The following is a 17,354-nucleotide window of genomic DNA, read 5'->3' on the forward strand; positions in this document are numbered from 1 at the left end:
TCACGCAACAATGCACCCTTCACAACTTGCTCCACCTTCAAGCAAATTCTCAGTCGGTCGAATGCCCCTTTGTGGCAAAACAGTACAGCAGTTTCTCCAATATGGAAAGGTAGGCTTCCTCCTGGAATGTGTGCCTAAATTTCATTCAAATTTCAGCAATGACAAAAGAATCTAAGTAGTTAGCTGATGTGACTAATTATATCAGCTGCTGGACCCTTTAAATTCTTTACCAGTCTGTTTTTCATATTATGAGTCATCCAGTAACTGAGATGTCTGCTCATCCCAAGATTCATATTCTTCTTCCCCATCAGATGTGGGCTTAACTCCAGGGAACATTCTCAGTCTACGATAACCATGGCTCCATGGAGGTGCAATTTGACATTTATCAATCAGTGATGTAATAGCTGAAACCAGCTCAGAACTTAAATCAACAGCTGAAGGACCTACTAGACTTCTTACATCAGACTACTGCTTTCCCTCACTAAGCAGAAATGAAATCAATTTGCCTTTAAAGTCTTCACCTTCAGCTACATTCCCCCCCGCCCCCCCCCCCCCCCCCAAATATGGACTGCCGATCGCCTCGCCTCTCCTGGCATCACTACCTTATCGGGCAGCGCAATTGCAGTCACATCACTGGTAGTCTGGACTAACGCTACATCCTTACCAGCTGATTGGTCAAAACGGCATTCAATCAGCATAACCTTCCCCAATACTTTTACAGAACTGAACCCTCTAAGTAGCAGTTTATCAGGAATTTGAATATCCACCCCACTCAGAAAACAAGCATTACTTATGGATACCCTCTTTGTATTGCACCAAATCTTAATCCCCACAGCATCCATAATGAAGTACCTTAATTATGACACACCTCACATTCCACAAACACTAAGTTAAACACCGGCTTAAACACACAAAGAAACTGCTTATTCAATACTTAAACGATATTCACACAGCATCCGATACCTGGACGAGCACCCCACAAATGTAACTGGGCTACAAATACAAACTTAGCTCATGAGCTACCTCTGCTGACAGCCACATGACTCAGCAGTGAGGTGGTCAGCTTTCATAAACAATATGTCTTAAGCTCGGTATGACTTGGGGTTCAACGAAACAGGGCAGCTGGGACGTTCCAATTAAAGAACATTGATAGTAGTGAATACTGTGTAAATACTGCTCACACACAATTATCAGCCGCCAAGAAATGACAGATTGTACACCAGCATAAAACTACAAAGAAAGTATATTTACTAGTTTAACTTTATCAAACAGTTAACTGGAAAAGAAAAGGAAGAGAAAAGGGCCCATTACAGTTAAAGCAGTCCAATGTGCACATAAATGTTGGAACTCATTTCTCAAGTAGTTGGGTGTACTCATGCGCTGAACCTGTGCTTTGCGTGAAGGACCCCAGCCACAGTTCAAACTCCCCTTGAAGACCACCATGAAAGAACTGGCTAACTCTGGAGTATTGGCACTTCCTCCTTGGAACCATTCATCCACACAAAGCCCTTCTTAAAACAGGGTCTCTCCTTCAAACGGCATTCGCCAGGCATCTTCCCTTGTGCCCCACTCTGCAGCTCCCGCCAAAAGACCTCAAACCAGACTACTGTCCTTCAGAAATCTAAACCCACCCAGCCCTCTGGAATTTTCCATGGCATCCCACTGGGCAGAAAATTACAACATATATCAAGACAATCTTGATTGGCTGACACAACATTCCTAAGTTGAACAACATGGCACCTTGTCTTTATTTGAAGCCAAAACACCCTTGCTAGCAGGACACACTGCTTTTACAGAAAACTGCTAAAATAAAATATCTCACAACATAGCAGTAGAAATCTGAACCTGTGCATTACATATATTAAAAAGTTAGTGGAGGATAATTTAAAAAAAAGTTATGAGACAAATGCACTGCACACTTAATAGGAAACATTCTATTGTAAATTAAATTGTTAATAATGTACAAAATTGCTTTGCAAACAAGTCATAACATTAATACTAAATTCCATGTAGATGTTAGAAAGTGAATAAGTAAAAAATGGTAAATTCTTTAGTTTTAAGTAATGCCTTTGTGTCACATCTGTTCCAATTTTAGTTATTAAATACGAAATAAATCATTATCTTAAATTTCATTTCACAATGCTGGAGAAAAGGAGGAAATGACAATTAATCATGATTCAAAGTACCTGATGTAGTTCTTCAAGTCGGTGTTTTAAACCTTCAATTTCAAAAACATGCTTGTTATTCTTTCCTTGCAACTCAGTGATAGTTTGCTTTTGGGAAGTGTAGCGATTCTGGAATTCATCACGTGACTGAGTAATGTGATGAAGCTTCTCTTCCAAGTGGACTATTTTCTGTTGCTAAATGCAGCAAAATTGAGGAGCAATGAAGAAAAAAAACATACATTGCTAAATATAAATTATGGCATTGAACAACTTTCTTTCAGGTATTGAGTTTCTACAAATACCTTTGAGCCTTGTTGTTGCCTCCCACAAAAATTATTATTTTTACTGACATAACATTAGCCATTTTCCTGCAACTTCATAATAGCATTAACTGTACATACAGTTGTTAAAAACTGGCACTCTCTTCCTTCACTTGAAAGCTACAGACCTTTGGATTCAGAGTAGTAAACTATATTTATGTTTCTCATCAGCCTTAAAGTTGATGTGCTGGAGTTCAAATCCAGATGGAGTAGATTCTGTGGGTCTCATGCACTTTCATGGTCTTACATCTATTGTACCAGTTAAACTACAAGTCTAATTTAATAATTTGGAACTCAGGGTAGGCTGAATGAACTGACAAGCTACTTATCTAATTTGTATACATGACAGCATGAAAGTATGAAATTGAAACACTTCGTTTCTACTAAAAGGAAACTTTATACTGCAGATACTGGAAATCTGGAGCAATGCAAAAAGGGAGTTTTGGAGGAACTCAGAAGGTGATTCACCATCTATGGAAGGAAATAGACATTATTTTGGGTCCAGACCTTTCATTAAGATGGGGGGGGGGAAGAGAGAGGAGAAAGAGAGAGGAGAAATATATATATATTAAAAAGGTGGGTGGGAGAGATAGAGCAAGGGCTGGCTGGTGATAGGTGGATCCAGATAGAGGGAGGGAGGGAGGGGAAAAGAGTTGGAATGATGCAAGAAGCTAAGAGGTGGCAGATGGAAGTGACAAAGGACTGAAGATGATGGAATCTGAAGGGAAAGGATGTAGACTATAGAATAAAGGGAAGAAGTTGGACAGGCAGATGAAGTGGGTGGGGGACAGAGAAGAGAAAGGGTGAGGAGCAGTGGTATTAGGGAAAAGAGGGAAGGGACAGAGGGAAAATGGTTATCTGAAGTTAGAGAAATTGATGTTCAAGTGTATAAAAGCAAAGAAGCACTAGGAATCTTATTAATTTCAGGTAGGTTCTAAAACTGAGGAGCCAAAATTTATTTTGTTTTTATTTTGGATGGGTAATTACAGTTAAAGATACAAGAAGTTAGGCTAAGTTAAGTAGTAACCTGGTTGTGGAAAATTTCTTAAGTAATGATCACTTGTGCTCATCAGTGAAACAGGAACAAGAGTGCAAACATTTATTGTTATGTTATGACAAGATTAATGAAATAGGTTTGTCAAAGTGTAGTTACAAATTGAAAATCTTTAATGTTTCTAAAATTAATTGATTATAAAAGACAATAAATAGAAGGGTTAGGGTAAAAAAAAAAAGACCACCAATACTCTTTAATGATATTAGATAATTGGATGCAATATTTGAATTTTTAAAAAGCTTTTGCTTAAGTCCCACACAGGAAGTTGATCAACAAAATTAGGGGACACTGATTTGTGGTAATATAACTGACAATGACTGAGAATTGATCATCAGGCATAAAGCAAAGTGTCTGAAAAAATGGATTAGGCTGGTAGACTATGACTAGTGGGTTACCACAGGGACTGGTGTATAGGGACTTGGTGGGACTATGCCTTGTTTTGGCCTCTTACCTAAGGAAGGATGTACTTGAAACAGGAAGAGAAGTGAAGGTTCACTAGACAGATTGTAGGGGTGGTGGGTTTGCCATATGAGGAGTGATTGATAAATTAAGCCTATATTTTCTGGAATTTAGGAGAACAAATGTAAATCTCAATACAACTTACAAAATTCTTATGGGTAAGCTAGATGCAAGTAGAAAGATTCCCTTCACTGAGGAGCTTGGGCCAGAGGACAGTCTGAAAATAAGTGGTAAACCTTTAGATTTCAGAAGTAACTTACTTATGCAAAGGGTGATAAATTTTTCTCTACCCTGTAGAGCTCTGAAGGACCAGTCATTGAGTTCCTTCAAAGCAAAATTCAATAGATTTCTAGATATAAAAAGCATCAAGGGATATGGGCATAGAGCAGTGAAAATAGTTCCAAGGCAGAGATTAGCCATGACCTTGGAGAACTGCAGAGAACACATGAAGGGCTGTTTGGCAAATTCCTACTCTTATTTCTTATACTTGAATGTTTTGCTAACTAGAGCAAAGTAGAGTCAAAATTCACATTAGTATTGATTATTGTAAGACTAAGCTGGCAATAAACTGTTTGGACCTTTGTTCCCATAGGCTTTCTGGGCTGGGTGACTTTATAAACTTTTATGCATATACCTTTGATATAACTGATCACAGAAAACAGGCGTCTGTCATTATCCATTCAGTAATTTGTCCTCAGGCCTCCTCATTATAATATCTCCTTCACTTAGTCCTGTTGCACGAATGTTACCCTTTCTATATATAAACTGACTTCACTTGAATAGAGGCACTTCATGAATAATTGGCATGCGATCTCCCAAGTCTAAATTAATTACACAGAAATTAATGTAACTACTATCAACATTAAACATACTCAAAGGCTTTTTTGGGGGGAAAACCCAAAATGCCATGACAGCAGGATGAGGGTACAGGATGGTGGATGATCTGCAGGTATGAAAGAGAGGTCAATTAATGAGGGGGAAGTAAGGACAGTTTGGTACAAAAAAAGGGAGAGGGGAAGGAGAGAATTAGAAATGTAAAAATGTAGAAACTTGACAAAGTCCACAGAGTTTTGAATAAAGATCCTTTTTTCATTTATTACCTGTTCCAATCGTGCTTGGTTCCTTGCTTTAATCTGCTCCTCTTCAGCTTCTGCTCGATCAGTTATAGCAGCTGCTTTCATCCGGCTTAGGTCCTGTTTCAAAGGGGGAAAAGGGGACATCAAGAATTGTTATGCAACACCATATTTTCTTACAAAGAACTTTAACAGGTATTTAAATGACAATTCATTTTCCTAAAATTATTCTGCAATATCAAGATCACCAGAGTTTGGAATGATTAAAGACATAGGTGATTAAGTGGTCACAACTGGAGTAATAGTCATCCCATTAACTTGTGGGGTTACAGGAGATTAGTGAAATAAGACAACTTACTATAATTTTATCAATGCCTCATATTATTACTATTAACCACTCAATTCATTTTCCAGATATTAACACAAGTATTTCAATGCATTCAAGTACAAAAGAATCAACAAAAATATCTAACTTCCATCCCCGTGAAAATCTGACATTTAGTGACTTCACGATCTTCTGAAGGACTCAGCAGACATAACTCACGCATGCAGTACAGCACCTTTAAATGGATGAAGATACATCACTATGGCTGAAAGAGAGGGAGGATGGGAGGATTCCAAGCCAGTTTGAAATGCCGGGGGAATGAAACTTCCTCTATCCAACATCTTGTTAGTGAAAGTACAGTCACTGGAAAGCAAGACTGAGGACCTAAGAGCAACATTGCTGTATCGGAGGGAAACGGGGGATTGTTGAGTTCTGTGCTTCATAGAGATTTAGCTCACTCAAGACACGATGGATACATTGGTAAGACCCAACAGCTTCAATCAAATATTGAAGCCCCCAACAATGATGACTTGTTTTGAAGAAATCTTTGCCTAATTATTATCAACATCACATTACTTGCAGTACCAGGGGTCCCAATACACTCAATCACTGCTACACTATGAATAACGAATGCCTGCAATTCCATGCCCAGAATGCATTTTGGGAAATCTGATCACTTGGCTGTCCTCCTCTGACCCGCACACACGCAGAACCTAAAGAGCAAGGCTCCAGAGATACGGATAACAAGGAGGTTGTCAAGTGAGGCAGAGCAGCAGTTAAAGGATTGCTTTTTGTTGGTGGACTGGGCTGTGTTCATGGACTCAGAGGATCCTGTGTGAAAATACGCTAAAGTTGTCACAGACTTCATAGTAACAGTTGTAGACTAGTGTGTCCCCACAAAATTATGCAGAATCTTCCCTAATCAGAAGTCCTGGATCCTCAATCTGTTGAGGGTCAGACCAGTGGCATTCAGTTCTGGTGACCAAGGGGTCCAGGTATGATCTCCAGAAAGCCATCTCACATGTGAAGTGGAAATTTTAGACCAAACTTGAATCACATTCAGCCAATTAAGACCATGTTGACTCTGAATAACAGAGCCCAAGATCTATTCTTTCTCACATCCTCTTTAAGAATCACTGATTTGCACTGCCTTCCAACCATTTAGGGTAATTTGCAGTAGTTAATTAACCTACCAACCAGCACAACATTAGAATGTGGGTGGAAACTGAATTACCCAGAAAACTCATACAAGTCACAGAAGAAATGTGCAGATACTGCAGGAAGTTAGAATTAACTACATCTCTGCACTTGAGATGGATTGATTCATTTGGATCCCTTTACACATCTCTTCTTCTTAGTTACTATCTCAGGCATAAAAAATTGCTTTCACCTCTTTTTGAAGGAATGGAAGACATCTGTGTGTGAATTCTTGTAACATGTAGCAGATGTTACATACCAATTACCTCATGGTTTTATCGCAGCAAAGTCTTGGCTCAATGGCAAGTGGTTCAAAGCAATTGGAGACTATGCTTTTTCACAAAGACTTCTAAAGGAGGAATGACAGGTTCTCTGGGGCTGAGAGATAGCTGCATCATTTCCAACATGGCTGTGCAGCCCTGTGTATTTGTTTTGTATTATTCATTTATTCATTTATTAATTGCCACCAAAAGGCCAGCTTTGTATTGTGGATCATATCTTTTGTGAAGAATTCTGACTCAAATTCTTTTAAATTCGCATCCTTAATCATTCCATAAGCACTACAAGTTTTTTTTATTATTCATTTGAGAATTTCTTCACAGTATTACAAATTTATGAGCAGATATAAAGAAAGGAAATATATACAATTATATAGCACTTTTCATAACTTTACAATTACCCTCATAAGCTGAGGTGAAGTTATTGCTATAATTTATTCTAATAGTATCTACCTTAATTGTTTCATGCATACTCAACAACTGTGCTCACTCACTTCTTCCAGATGAAGTTTAATGTTTTCAAGTTTGTGAATTCTTTCCTGAAGAGCTCGCTGTGTCTCCTCCAAGTGCTGTTTCATGTGGTCCATCTGATAACATTAAAAAAGTAATCAAATAATCCTTGATCAGACCTTTTGTCTTTGGTTGCTAATCCTTAACAGGTGCTGGAGTAAGTACTGTTCTTTGTACTTCCCCAACGTCCAATTTCTTTTATTATTACTGGATATCAGAATTGAAATGCAATAGGTTGCTAGTAATCTAGTATCTGTTTCATGGTGATGACACAAGATGAATTTTTATACCTTCTTTATATTTCAAGTATTGCTGCATTTAAAATTTACAGAATATAAATGAGGTCATATTTCTGACTTTCTTGTAAACTTGCAAATAAAAAGTACTATTGTTCAAAATAGTACAATTTTCTCTTCAATACTTTAGAAGAATATGGTTAAAACCTCAGAACCTACACAAGTACAGGCTACCATGAGATTTTAGCTACTTTCAGAATTTCAGAACAATTTTACATTAATTTCTGTCTACGCCAGTCTCATTTTTCTCTTCTGTTCCCCATATTTTCCTTTTTATTTTTACTTTTAAGGCAGTATTACACAAATTTTCATATTTGCAATTCCTTTTCAAGCTTGAATGTCCAAGTTTGCTTGTAAATGCAATCTGCTGCCATCTACTGGAAGCCTTATCATATTTCCGTACTTGAGTGAAACATTGTTATCTCCCAAGGCAATTCCTCCAAATTGAGAATGAGTCACTTCCATTCCAGTTCTAAAGAATGGAATAAATCTGTATGGATTCTTATAATGTGAGGTGGACATTCCACATCATCTTATCAGAACAAGGTCTTGGTTCAATGGCAGAGAGGTCCAATATAATCGGAGACCATACTCTTCTGCACAAACTTCAACAGAAGGAATGACCAGTATTCCACAACATGTTTTCTTCTCCCCCCCCACAAACGGAAAGAAAATTGAACTTGAACTTGTCTTACAAAGCATATGTTATTTTCTGCTGAACAGAGACAGCATCTCAAATTTTCCTTTTCCTCTCCACATTCATCCTTCTCCACTCTCCACCCCTCTTCTCTGATCCTGGAGGATGGGTGGATTTGATAAAGTCCCAAGCATCAGTAGCAGTATGGATTAAAAACTGGACCAAAGGCAAGAAACGTATGAATGTTTCCCCAATGGTCAAGGCTGACATCACTACTTCATTTTAAGAAATGGGTATCTAGGCTATAATTTCCAAATCTTTGAAAACATAAAGCTTCGAACTGTGGTAAACAGAGAGGAAAGCAAATGAATGCAAGAAAGATAAATGGTATGGCAAAATAGGCAGATTAGTTACACATGAAATGTAATACAGATGTGCAATGTGTTGCACTTGGGCTAAAAGACAAACAAGAGACAATAAATGCACATTTCTAATGCAAGTGTTTGATCAGAAGGATCTGAGTATAAATACATGTATAAATCCTTGGAAATAGCATCTTGCATTATGGAATCCTGGGATTCATAAATAGAGGCAAAGAGTACAAAGGCATAGAAATTACACTATACAAAAATATCTGTTTGGCTCCAACTAGAAAAGTGCATCCAGTACCGTTACCAAGGATTTTACAAAGGATCTGAAGGCATTAAAAAGGAGCAAAGAAAGATTTAACAGAATGGTTCAAAGAATGAGGGATTCCAGCGATAAAAATTGATGGGAAAGCCAAGGTATTCTTCATCAGGCAACAAAGGTTGAGAGGCTATTTTACATATACATACATTTGTGACAAAAAAGAAACTATTTTCATTTGCAAATGATTCAAGGGTCTTAGGGCAAATAGCTAAAATTTTAGGTTAATGATACAAGGAGGATACAAAGGAACATTTCTTTGATAAAACGTTTCAATGTGTAGTTAGAGACCATATTACCTCCCTCTGCCACAAAGCATCTGCATCGTCCAACATTTGTTTATATCTTTTCTTCTCATCTTCCAGATTCTCTGGCAATTCAAAAAATGACAATGCAATCAGTAACCAAAGACTAAGCTCATGTATATTTGAAAATGGAGCCCATTTCAGAAATTCTTGTGTATAAAGGGCACCATGGTAATATAGCTGTTAGAGCAACACTATTACAGCTCAGAGCATTGGAGCTTGGAATTCAATTCTGGTGTCCTCTGTAAGGAGTCTGTATATCCTCCCCATGGAACGCATGTGTTTTCCCTGGGTGTTCTGATTTCCTCCCACAGTGCTCAGACATACCAGGTAGGTTAACTGGTCATTGTAAATTGTCCTGTGATTAGATTAGGGTTAAATTGGAGTTATTGGAGGTTGCTGGGGCGGCACTGCTGGAAGGGTCAGAAGGGCCAATTCCACACTGTATTGCCAAATAAAATAAATAAATAAAAATACCCAACTTTTCTAATCATTACATTTTCATCTTAGAAAGTGGAATGATACTTTTATACCCGTTGAAATTTAAAGTCATACATATTCAGACAGGTTTTAGGAATCTGCTTAACTTACATTTGTCAAAGTATATACAGCTAATAAACTTAACCAAATATTTCTTGTACCCAACACTAATTGTGCAATACTTGTATCTCTGGCTCAGTAATTAAACTTCATTTGACACTGAAAAAATGAATGAATAATTGTCTGAAGAGCAATCACCAAATGACAGAACTTTGAGAAAATCTGTGAAGGATCAGTTAAATTTTAGGAAATAAAAATTTTCCTTCATCTTTTTTGTGTTCGGTTTTTAAAAACAATTGTGTTCGGTTTTTAAAAACAAATAGGGGGCTCCCTACTATCAACTGGGGGACATTTATTAGGAGTGCTGCTTATGCAGGGCCCTTAGTATTATTAAGGATCCCACCCATCGATCCAACGTACTCTTTGACTTTCTACCATCAGGTATGACACTACAATGCATAAAAACAAGAATGGTCAGGATGAGAAACAGTTCCTTCACCCAGGCCATTAGGCTTCTGAACTCCTGGCTGCATCATATTTGAAGTGTCACTGGTTAATCTGTTCTGCACCCTACAATATTTAATATTAAAGCACTTTAGCGAGATTCATCTGTAGATTTTATCCTTAGCTTCATAAGTTATCATGTGCTATGTGCTTTACACCCTGATTCAAAGAAACATTGTCTTGTTTCTATACAAATTATATAGGTTATATACATATATATAGTTAAATGACAATAAACTTCACTTGACTTGTCTTTGATTATACTGGCAGCATCGCTTAAAGGTAGACAGAATCTGAGGAAGGGAGGCTGGTTTCTGTGATATGGTGAGCTGTGTCCACAACTTTCTGCAGTTTCTTGTGGTCTCAGGCAGAGCAGCTGCAATATCATGCTGTGAAGCATCTGGATAGGATGCTTTCTCAGATGCAACTATAAACATTCCTTAAGCCTTCTGAGGAAGCAGAGGCTTAAGAAATGCATTTCCTTGGCTGTGGCATTTATGTGGTCAGACCAGGAAAGCCCATTGGTGATGTTCACTCCCAAGAACTTGAAGCTCTCAACCCTCTCACCTCAGCACCATATTGGGCCAAACTCAGCACACCTGCTAATTTCTGCATTTATGCTTTGAATTACACAAGTTAGAGGTGTGGATTCACTATTCAAACCAGCAGAGGAGGAATTATATACTAAATTGAGGACCTGAATGAACTTCACATCTAATGATCTTCTGCTGTTTTAAAAAAACTCTCTCTCAGGATTGAGGACAACTTATTTGCACTTTGGTTTTAAGGTTCTGGGATGGCAGAGGAGGCCAACGTAGCAACTGCACACTCCATCACACTTGAGGGAGGGGATGGATCAGAGGGGAGTTGGATAATCTGTAAGGTGGATAATCAGAGCTTACACACTCTTGAATGGAATTGTGGTCTCAATATCACCTTAAAGACTCATTCTCCATTTTGAGGGGGCAGATAAGAGGCCCAAAAGCCAGTACCAAAATTCCATTAACTATGGATGGCTGATGAATGTCCATCTAATCCCACAATTGTTTATTTCACCAGAAAAGCTAATGTTATATTACCTTCAGTTTGTGCTATTTTCAGTTTCATTTCAGCAGTCACGTTGGCCAGTTCTTGTTTCAGATGACAGATCTGATCGTGCTGGCTTTTATTTCGTCGCTCTAATTCATCCACCTATTTGACATGGGCACAAAATTTTATCTGGTACATTTAGGGAAAGGGCAAGTGACACATCATCAAATAAATCATGTAACCAAGGCTGAACTATAAATCCAATTGGGTCTTTTGATGTTTATTATGGGTATCTTTAGAATGTTTTAAATATGCTATGCAAAAATACTTTACATAATTGTTAGAAAACGTTGATCTGAAATAGATGATGGAGATTTAATTCAAAGAAGCTAAATCAAAGCGAAACAGCAAATTATTGTTTGCGTATATCACTATGTGTGAACATCAGATGTATCCTTTCTAAAGTTTCTAAAGTGAAGTACAAATGCAATCAAAACAAATATTGAATATCTATTTATATGCTGCATTTCTTCACAAATTTTTATTTTCAATAAAAAGTTACACCACTTCCAAAATATAATTCACTTCTGAGTTTAAAAGTTGTTTGATGCCACTGTGATTATACTAATAACATCACTGGAAGGAGAAACATGGATTACCTAAGTTCATGGGGAAAAATTGAAGGAAAAATTATAGTCTTTGTAACAATCCTTTTTAAAAATCGCATTATCTTTGTGACAAGTAGCCTACTTCAGAACAGCCTATATTTCTGTGTTTCTTTGAGAAGGTTACAGATCTGTTGCACAAGGGTGAGGCGCTATATATTATCTACCTGAATGTTGGAGAAGCATTTGACAATGCTGTATAAAGTAAATAAATCCAAAATAATTCTACTCTCTGTAAAATACAAAATTGACACATAGCTAATAAATAACAGGCAAAGAGGTATCAGAAAAGAAGTTAGCTGTCTGTGGAAGGGGACGTATTTGAACACATTACGAGCCTTTTATCTCCAATTAAAAGAGACCTTAAACATTCCATGTTTCACATATCCAGGTTACTAGTGCAAACAAAATGGTGAATAATTCAAAGCACCTCTGGAGGCTAGTTCAAAGAGCAGACTGCAATTGGAACTCTGATATGCAAATTCAAACACGGCAAAATTAGCAAATAGTTTATATTCATTTAGGTAGTAAAACAAGTAATCAAGCTGCATTTGGTGACTAATTTGTTAAAACTTTTAGCTCTGTACTCATGGGAAAGAGAGAATAACATTCTACATTGATTTATCAAGTTACTGGATTTTGAAAAAGAGAAAATCTTAATTGGGATAATAACAACAACAACTGGAAAAGATAAGAGATGGGGAAAACAAAACCTTTTAAGCATAGAGTGGCATGGAGAACTTGAATTCATAAAAGATATATTGTTATGTGCATGGTTCAAAAATGAGAGGACCGGGAATGAGAGAACTTCAAGGTACAAATAAGCAAAAGAAAACAGAAGATTTAGATCACTTTTATTGCAAATCAGCAGATAAAAGATTTGCAAGGCTAGTGGAAGGGCAAACACTATCTAAAATAGATGACAAACTCTCTTCAAAAAATCATAAGAACTTGTGCACAAAATGCTGTTGGAACTCAGGTTAGGCAGTATCTACAGAGAAGAATAGATTTGACATTTGGGTCAAGACTCCCAGCATTTTGTGTATAGTACTCTGGAGTTCCAGCATCTACGGAATCTCTTGTATATATAAGAAGATATATGGGTAGATTAACTGAAGATCATATCAGTTCTATTATCATGCTTTCTTTTTCTTTTTTTTATATATATTGATAAAACTCAGAACAAGAAGGAAAAAAGACCTTCAGACAGAAGATAAATGGAACATAAAGCATCAAGGTACATATTAGTTAGTGCCATCAGTTTTTGTCATTGAGGAAATGTAAGTGAACCATAGGCAGTATTATCACATCTACAAAATGTTTTAAAATTAATTCATCCATCAGTTGTTTCTGTGCTATATAAAACTTTATGGCTCTAGATGTGATTAGATTATTAGATTAGATCAGATCATGAGGACATTCAGTCCTCGTTTATTGTCATTCAGAAATGCATGCGTTAAAAAATGATACAATGTTCCTCCAGATAGATATCACAGAGACACAGGACAAACCAAGACTAAAACTGACAAAACCACATAATTATAACATATAGTTACAACAGTGCAAAGCAGTACCGTAATTTGATAAAGAGCAGACCATGGGCACAGTACAAAAAAGTCTCAAGTCCCGATAGCCCCATCATCTCACGCAGACAGTCGGTCGGAGAAACTCTCCCTGCCATGAACCTCCAAGCGCCGCAAACTTGCCGATGCAGCACCATTGGAAGCACCCGACCGCAGCGTACTCTGAGTCTGTTGGAAAACTTTGAGCCTCCAACCAGCCCTCTGACACTGAGCACCGAGCCCCATCCTCTGCCGAGCGCTTGGACCCTGCCCCGGCCGCCGAGCAACAATCAAACCCGAGGACTCAGGGCCTTCCCCCTCAGAGATTCTGAATCACACAGTAGCAGCGATGGCGAAGCAGGCATTTCAGAAGTTTCACCAGATGTTCCTCCGTGCTCTCACATCTATCTCCATCAAATCAGGATTGTGCATGGCACCCTACTTGACAGATAACAGATATCACCACCGGAGTGGCCGCTGCGAGCTGCGTCGCGCCGCCATCTTCTCCTCCTGCCTGATCTAAATTACTTCAAGATTTAAAGAAAATGCACAACTGGTACAAAGAGCCATGATATAATTTATGGATGTGAGGCACAAAGGCAAACTCTGAAAGTTTTAAGTCGATTTTAAATGTTTAATGATCAAATTAGTATATAGCAACACAAAAACCAGCCATCCAAAGTTTCAGATTCTTCAGCCAGTTGTGTAAGTTTGAAAACTGCATTAGTAATTATCACAAAACTCCAACTTGGTGCAAAAAAAACTGTAATTCATTAATATACTTCAGGGTAGGAAATTTGTCTATCATTGTAGTCAATGCACAACTGCTCTCCAAACTAACCTTGTAATCTGTTTTGTTCATAAAGAAAAAAAGTAGGGATAACTAACGATGCTATTGCCAGTGATGTGTACTTCTGAACAAAACAAAATAGTTTTGAGAGTCAGAGAAAGAAAGGCAGCATGAATAATACTACTTTGCTGTTCTTTATTGTGTAAATTACAAGCTCTAAGTTATTGCAAACTTTGTGCTTTTTGAGGAATTGCTTAATTATTATAGGAAAAAGCATCAAGGGTATGTACTTACATGTGCAGATATTTGAGCAAACACATCAATCCAGTTTAAAGTAATGAGCATTTACGATAATGAACCAGTTATAGTGACCAGTAAAGTTAAGTTAAAGTCACTAAGGGATTTTGTTACTTTAGAATGAACAAAACATTTAAAATCAGATGTAATTTGTGAGCCCAGTTCACTGTCAGTATCTAGAGACACAATATAACAATACAGAAACCAGTATTACCTTGTTTTTGAGCTCCAGGTTTTTCCCATTTGCTGCATTTATTTCTCTAGTCAACTTTGCCTCTTGTTTACAAGCTTCCTGATAATGAAGAAAAAACACATTTCTTCAGTACGCAAATAATTCAGTAAACAGGAACAAACACATCATTGGTTTAATTTTCTGTGTTGTCATCTTTACTGTTCTTTATAAGCTAGGCTACCAAGTACCTGGTATCATATATACTCACACTGCCCAGTGATCAATGAAAATGCCTATAAATTATGTACAATCTCAATTAGCAAATTAAAAGTAGTATTTTACTTGGAATGGACATTGGTTTAGGCTGTCCATTTCCAATACAATTTGAAAATACTGGAGCTTGGAACAAGAACAGTTACAAGATAATTAGGTATTTTTAGTAATTTAAAAATGTTCCTGGATATTAATTCTAATATTTCCCAGCTTTGACACGAGATGAGGCTCCATAATTGCCTTCACTTTTGTCAAAGATTGTCAGTGTATTCTAAGGGCCGGAGCCTCAGTGGTACAATGCCAGAGGGTTTAAAAGCCATACACAGCTTATTTGCCATGAACTACTGCCTGCCTACACTTTCCTAGTCTAGATGCAGATGTCCAAATGGGCTGACAACCCTTGCAAATGAGTAGTGTACAGTGAGGTGCTGCACACCAACGAATGCTTTTTGTAGAAAGACACAAAAATATCATTACCTCTTGCTCAATTTTACGCTCCTTCGAATGCTTCTCTTTGAACTCATAATTTTCCATTCTTGCCTTCTCTAAGAGCTCTTTTAGGACATTTGCCTTTTGTTCTGACAATGCTAAAGCAGCTTCTGACATTTGTACTCTAGAGCAAAATAAAACAAAAACCTACTGACAACAACATCAAATGGGTGCAGAAAAATTACATAGATTTGTTAAGCAGCCAGACAAGCATTAGGCAAATGAAAATTAAAGATATGAATGCATGGAACTCAATTAACTAACCTAAGCAGAGTTCTAGCAGTAATTACTTTCAATGTCTTTATTATGGAGCATATCAATTATAAAAGCAATGAGATTGCTCTCTTTATATGTGACAGCTATGGTTTGATTGATGTTCTCTAATCCTGTAATCAGAAATTTCTGAGTTCAAGTTCTAGTCAAGAAACTGATGTACAAAAATGCAGTACTGAGGAGTACTGTACTGTAGCAGATACTTTCTTTTGAATCAAACCTCAAGATGAGGTCTCATTTGCAACCTTTGGAAAACATAGCAACATCCAATGTCACCATTTCAATGATCACATTCAAACAACCTGAAAATAGATTAATTGGTTATTGTCACACTGGCGTTTGTGATAGCTTGTTATATGCAAATTAATATCCACATTGCATAATTGAATATGTTTCAATTGAACCTTGGGACATCTTGGTAGAAATGTAGAGGACATTATAAGCAGGAGCATATGCACAGTATGGAGCCAGAATATCAACATAGCTAATATGGATCCAAAACCATGGAGTCTTTATTCCTCATGATTACAAGGTCAGTTTTCATTATCCCACCACAAAGCTATTGTATTGAAATGGGTAACAAAAAAAACAGCAACAAAACTCATGTGAATAATAATTAGGAAATCTTACGTTTTACAATAAAAAACTAATTAAGTTAGTGATGATGAAGAAAAAAACCTCGAAATATCCTAAATAATAGAATAGTATAGCTAAATTATGAATATCTTGGAAATTAGGAACACAAATTAAACATGGAAATCGATGAAAAATAAATTTGGGAATTATCAGGAAAAAATATTCTTACTCAAGGAATATAATCATCCAAGTAAGACAACAAGACCTCATGAAGGGTCTTGGCCCAAAATGTCGACTGTTTCATTTCCATACATGCTGCCTGACCTGCTGAGTTCCTCCAACATTTTGTGTGTGTGAGTTAAAATAATGAAGTTATTGAAATTAATCTCAAATATTATGGTGTAAAAAGCAATGCATAAAATAATGATATTCCATTGCCAGGATGGCCTTTCTCATTCATGATTCTTTTTTTTTGTAATATAATTTTTATTGAATTTTCAAAAGCAATACATGAAAAAATAGAATCTACCCTCCCCCCTCCCCTTAACCCTCCCCCCCCCATATATAGTCCTACCTAAAAAGAAAGAAAGAAAGGAAGAAAAGAACCGCCTGGGTGTTGGAAGCTTTCCACATGCTCCATGGGATTCAAAATAAATTTGGTATAATTATTCGTTACTTTCCCGAAGTGACCAAAGTCTTTATCGGAGCACTTAAATATGCCATCCTATCTTTTGTAAATAAGGGCGCCAAATATTCAAAAATGTTACATATTTGTCTCTTAAATTGTAAGTAATTTTTTCGAGTGGAATAGAACTAGCCATTTCATTATTCCAACGATCCATACTTAAATACGAATCAGATTTCCAAGTAACTGCTAT

At 37.1% G+C, this 17,354-nt stretch overlaps 1 protein-coding gene across 2 annotated transcripts in view; it reads right to left on the reverse strand.

Moving 5' to 3' along the window:
* lrrc45 (leucine rich repeat containing 45) overlaps nucleotides 1-17,354 on the reverse strand; it is a 69,360-nt gene that overhangs the window by 17,796 nt on the left and 34,210 nt on the right. For both annotated transcript variants that reach the window (XM_072242140.1, XM_072242141.1), the window contains exons 10-16: nucleotides 15,616-15,751; nucleotides 14,908-14,985; nucleotides 11,430-11,541; nucleotides 9,301-9,371; nucleotides 7,366-7,458; nucleotides 5,099-5,191; nucleotides 2,187-2,360 (exon numbers count right to left, since the gene is read on the reverse strand). In XM_072242140.1, coding sequence (XP_072098241.1) covers nucleotides 2,187-2,360; nucleotides 5,099-5,191; nucleotides 7,366-7,458; nucleotides 9,301-9,371; nucleotides 11,430-11,541; nucleotides 14,908-14,985; nucleotides 15,616-15,751 — 757 coding nt within the window. The remainder of the gene's footprint in view (nucleotides 1-2,186; nucleotides 2,361-5,098; nucleotides 5,192-7,365; nucleotides 7,459-9,300; nucleotides 9,372-11,429; nucleotides 11,542-14,907; nucleotides 14,986-15,615; nucleotides 15,752-17,354) is intronic.

Source organism: Mobula birostris, chromosome 24 (genome assembly GCF_030028105.1).
Source record: "Mobula birostris isolate sMobBir1 chromosome 24, sMobBir1.hap1, whole genome shotgun sequence".
Taxonomy (NCBI): domain Eukaryota; kingdom Metazoa; phylum Chordata; class Chondrichthyes; order Myliobatiformes; family Myliobatidae; genus Mobula; species Mobula birostris.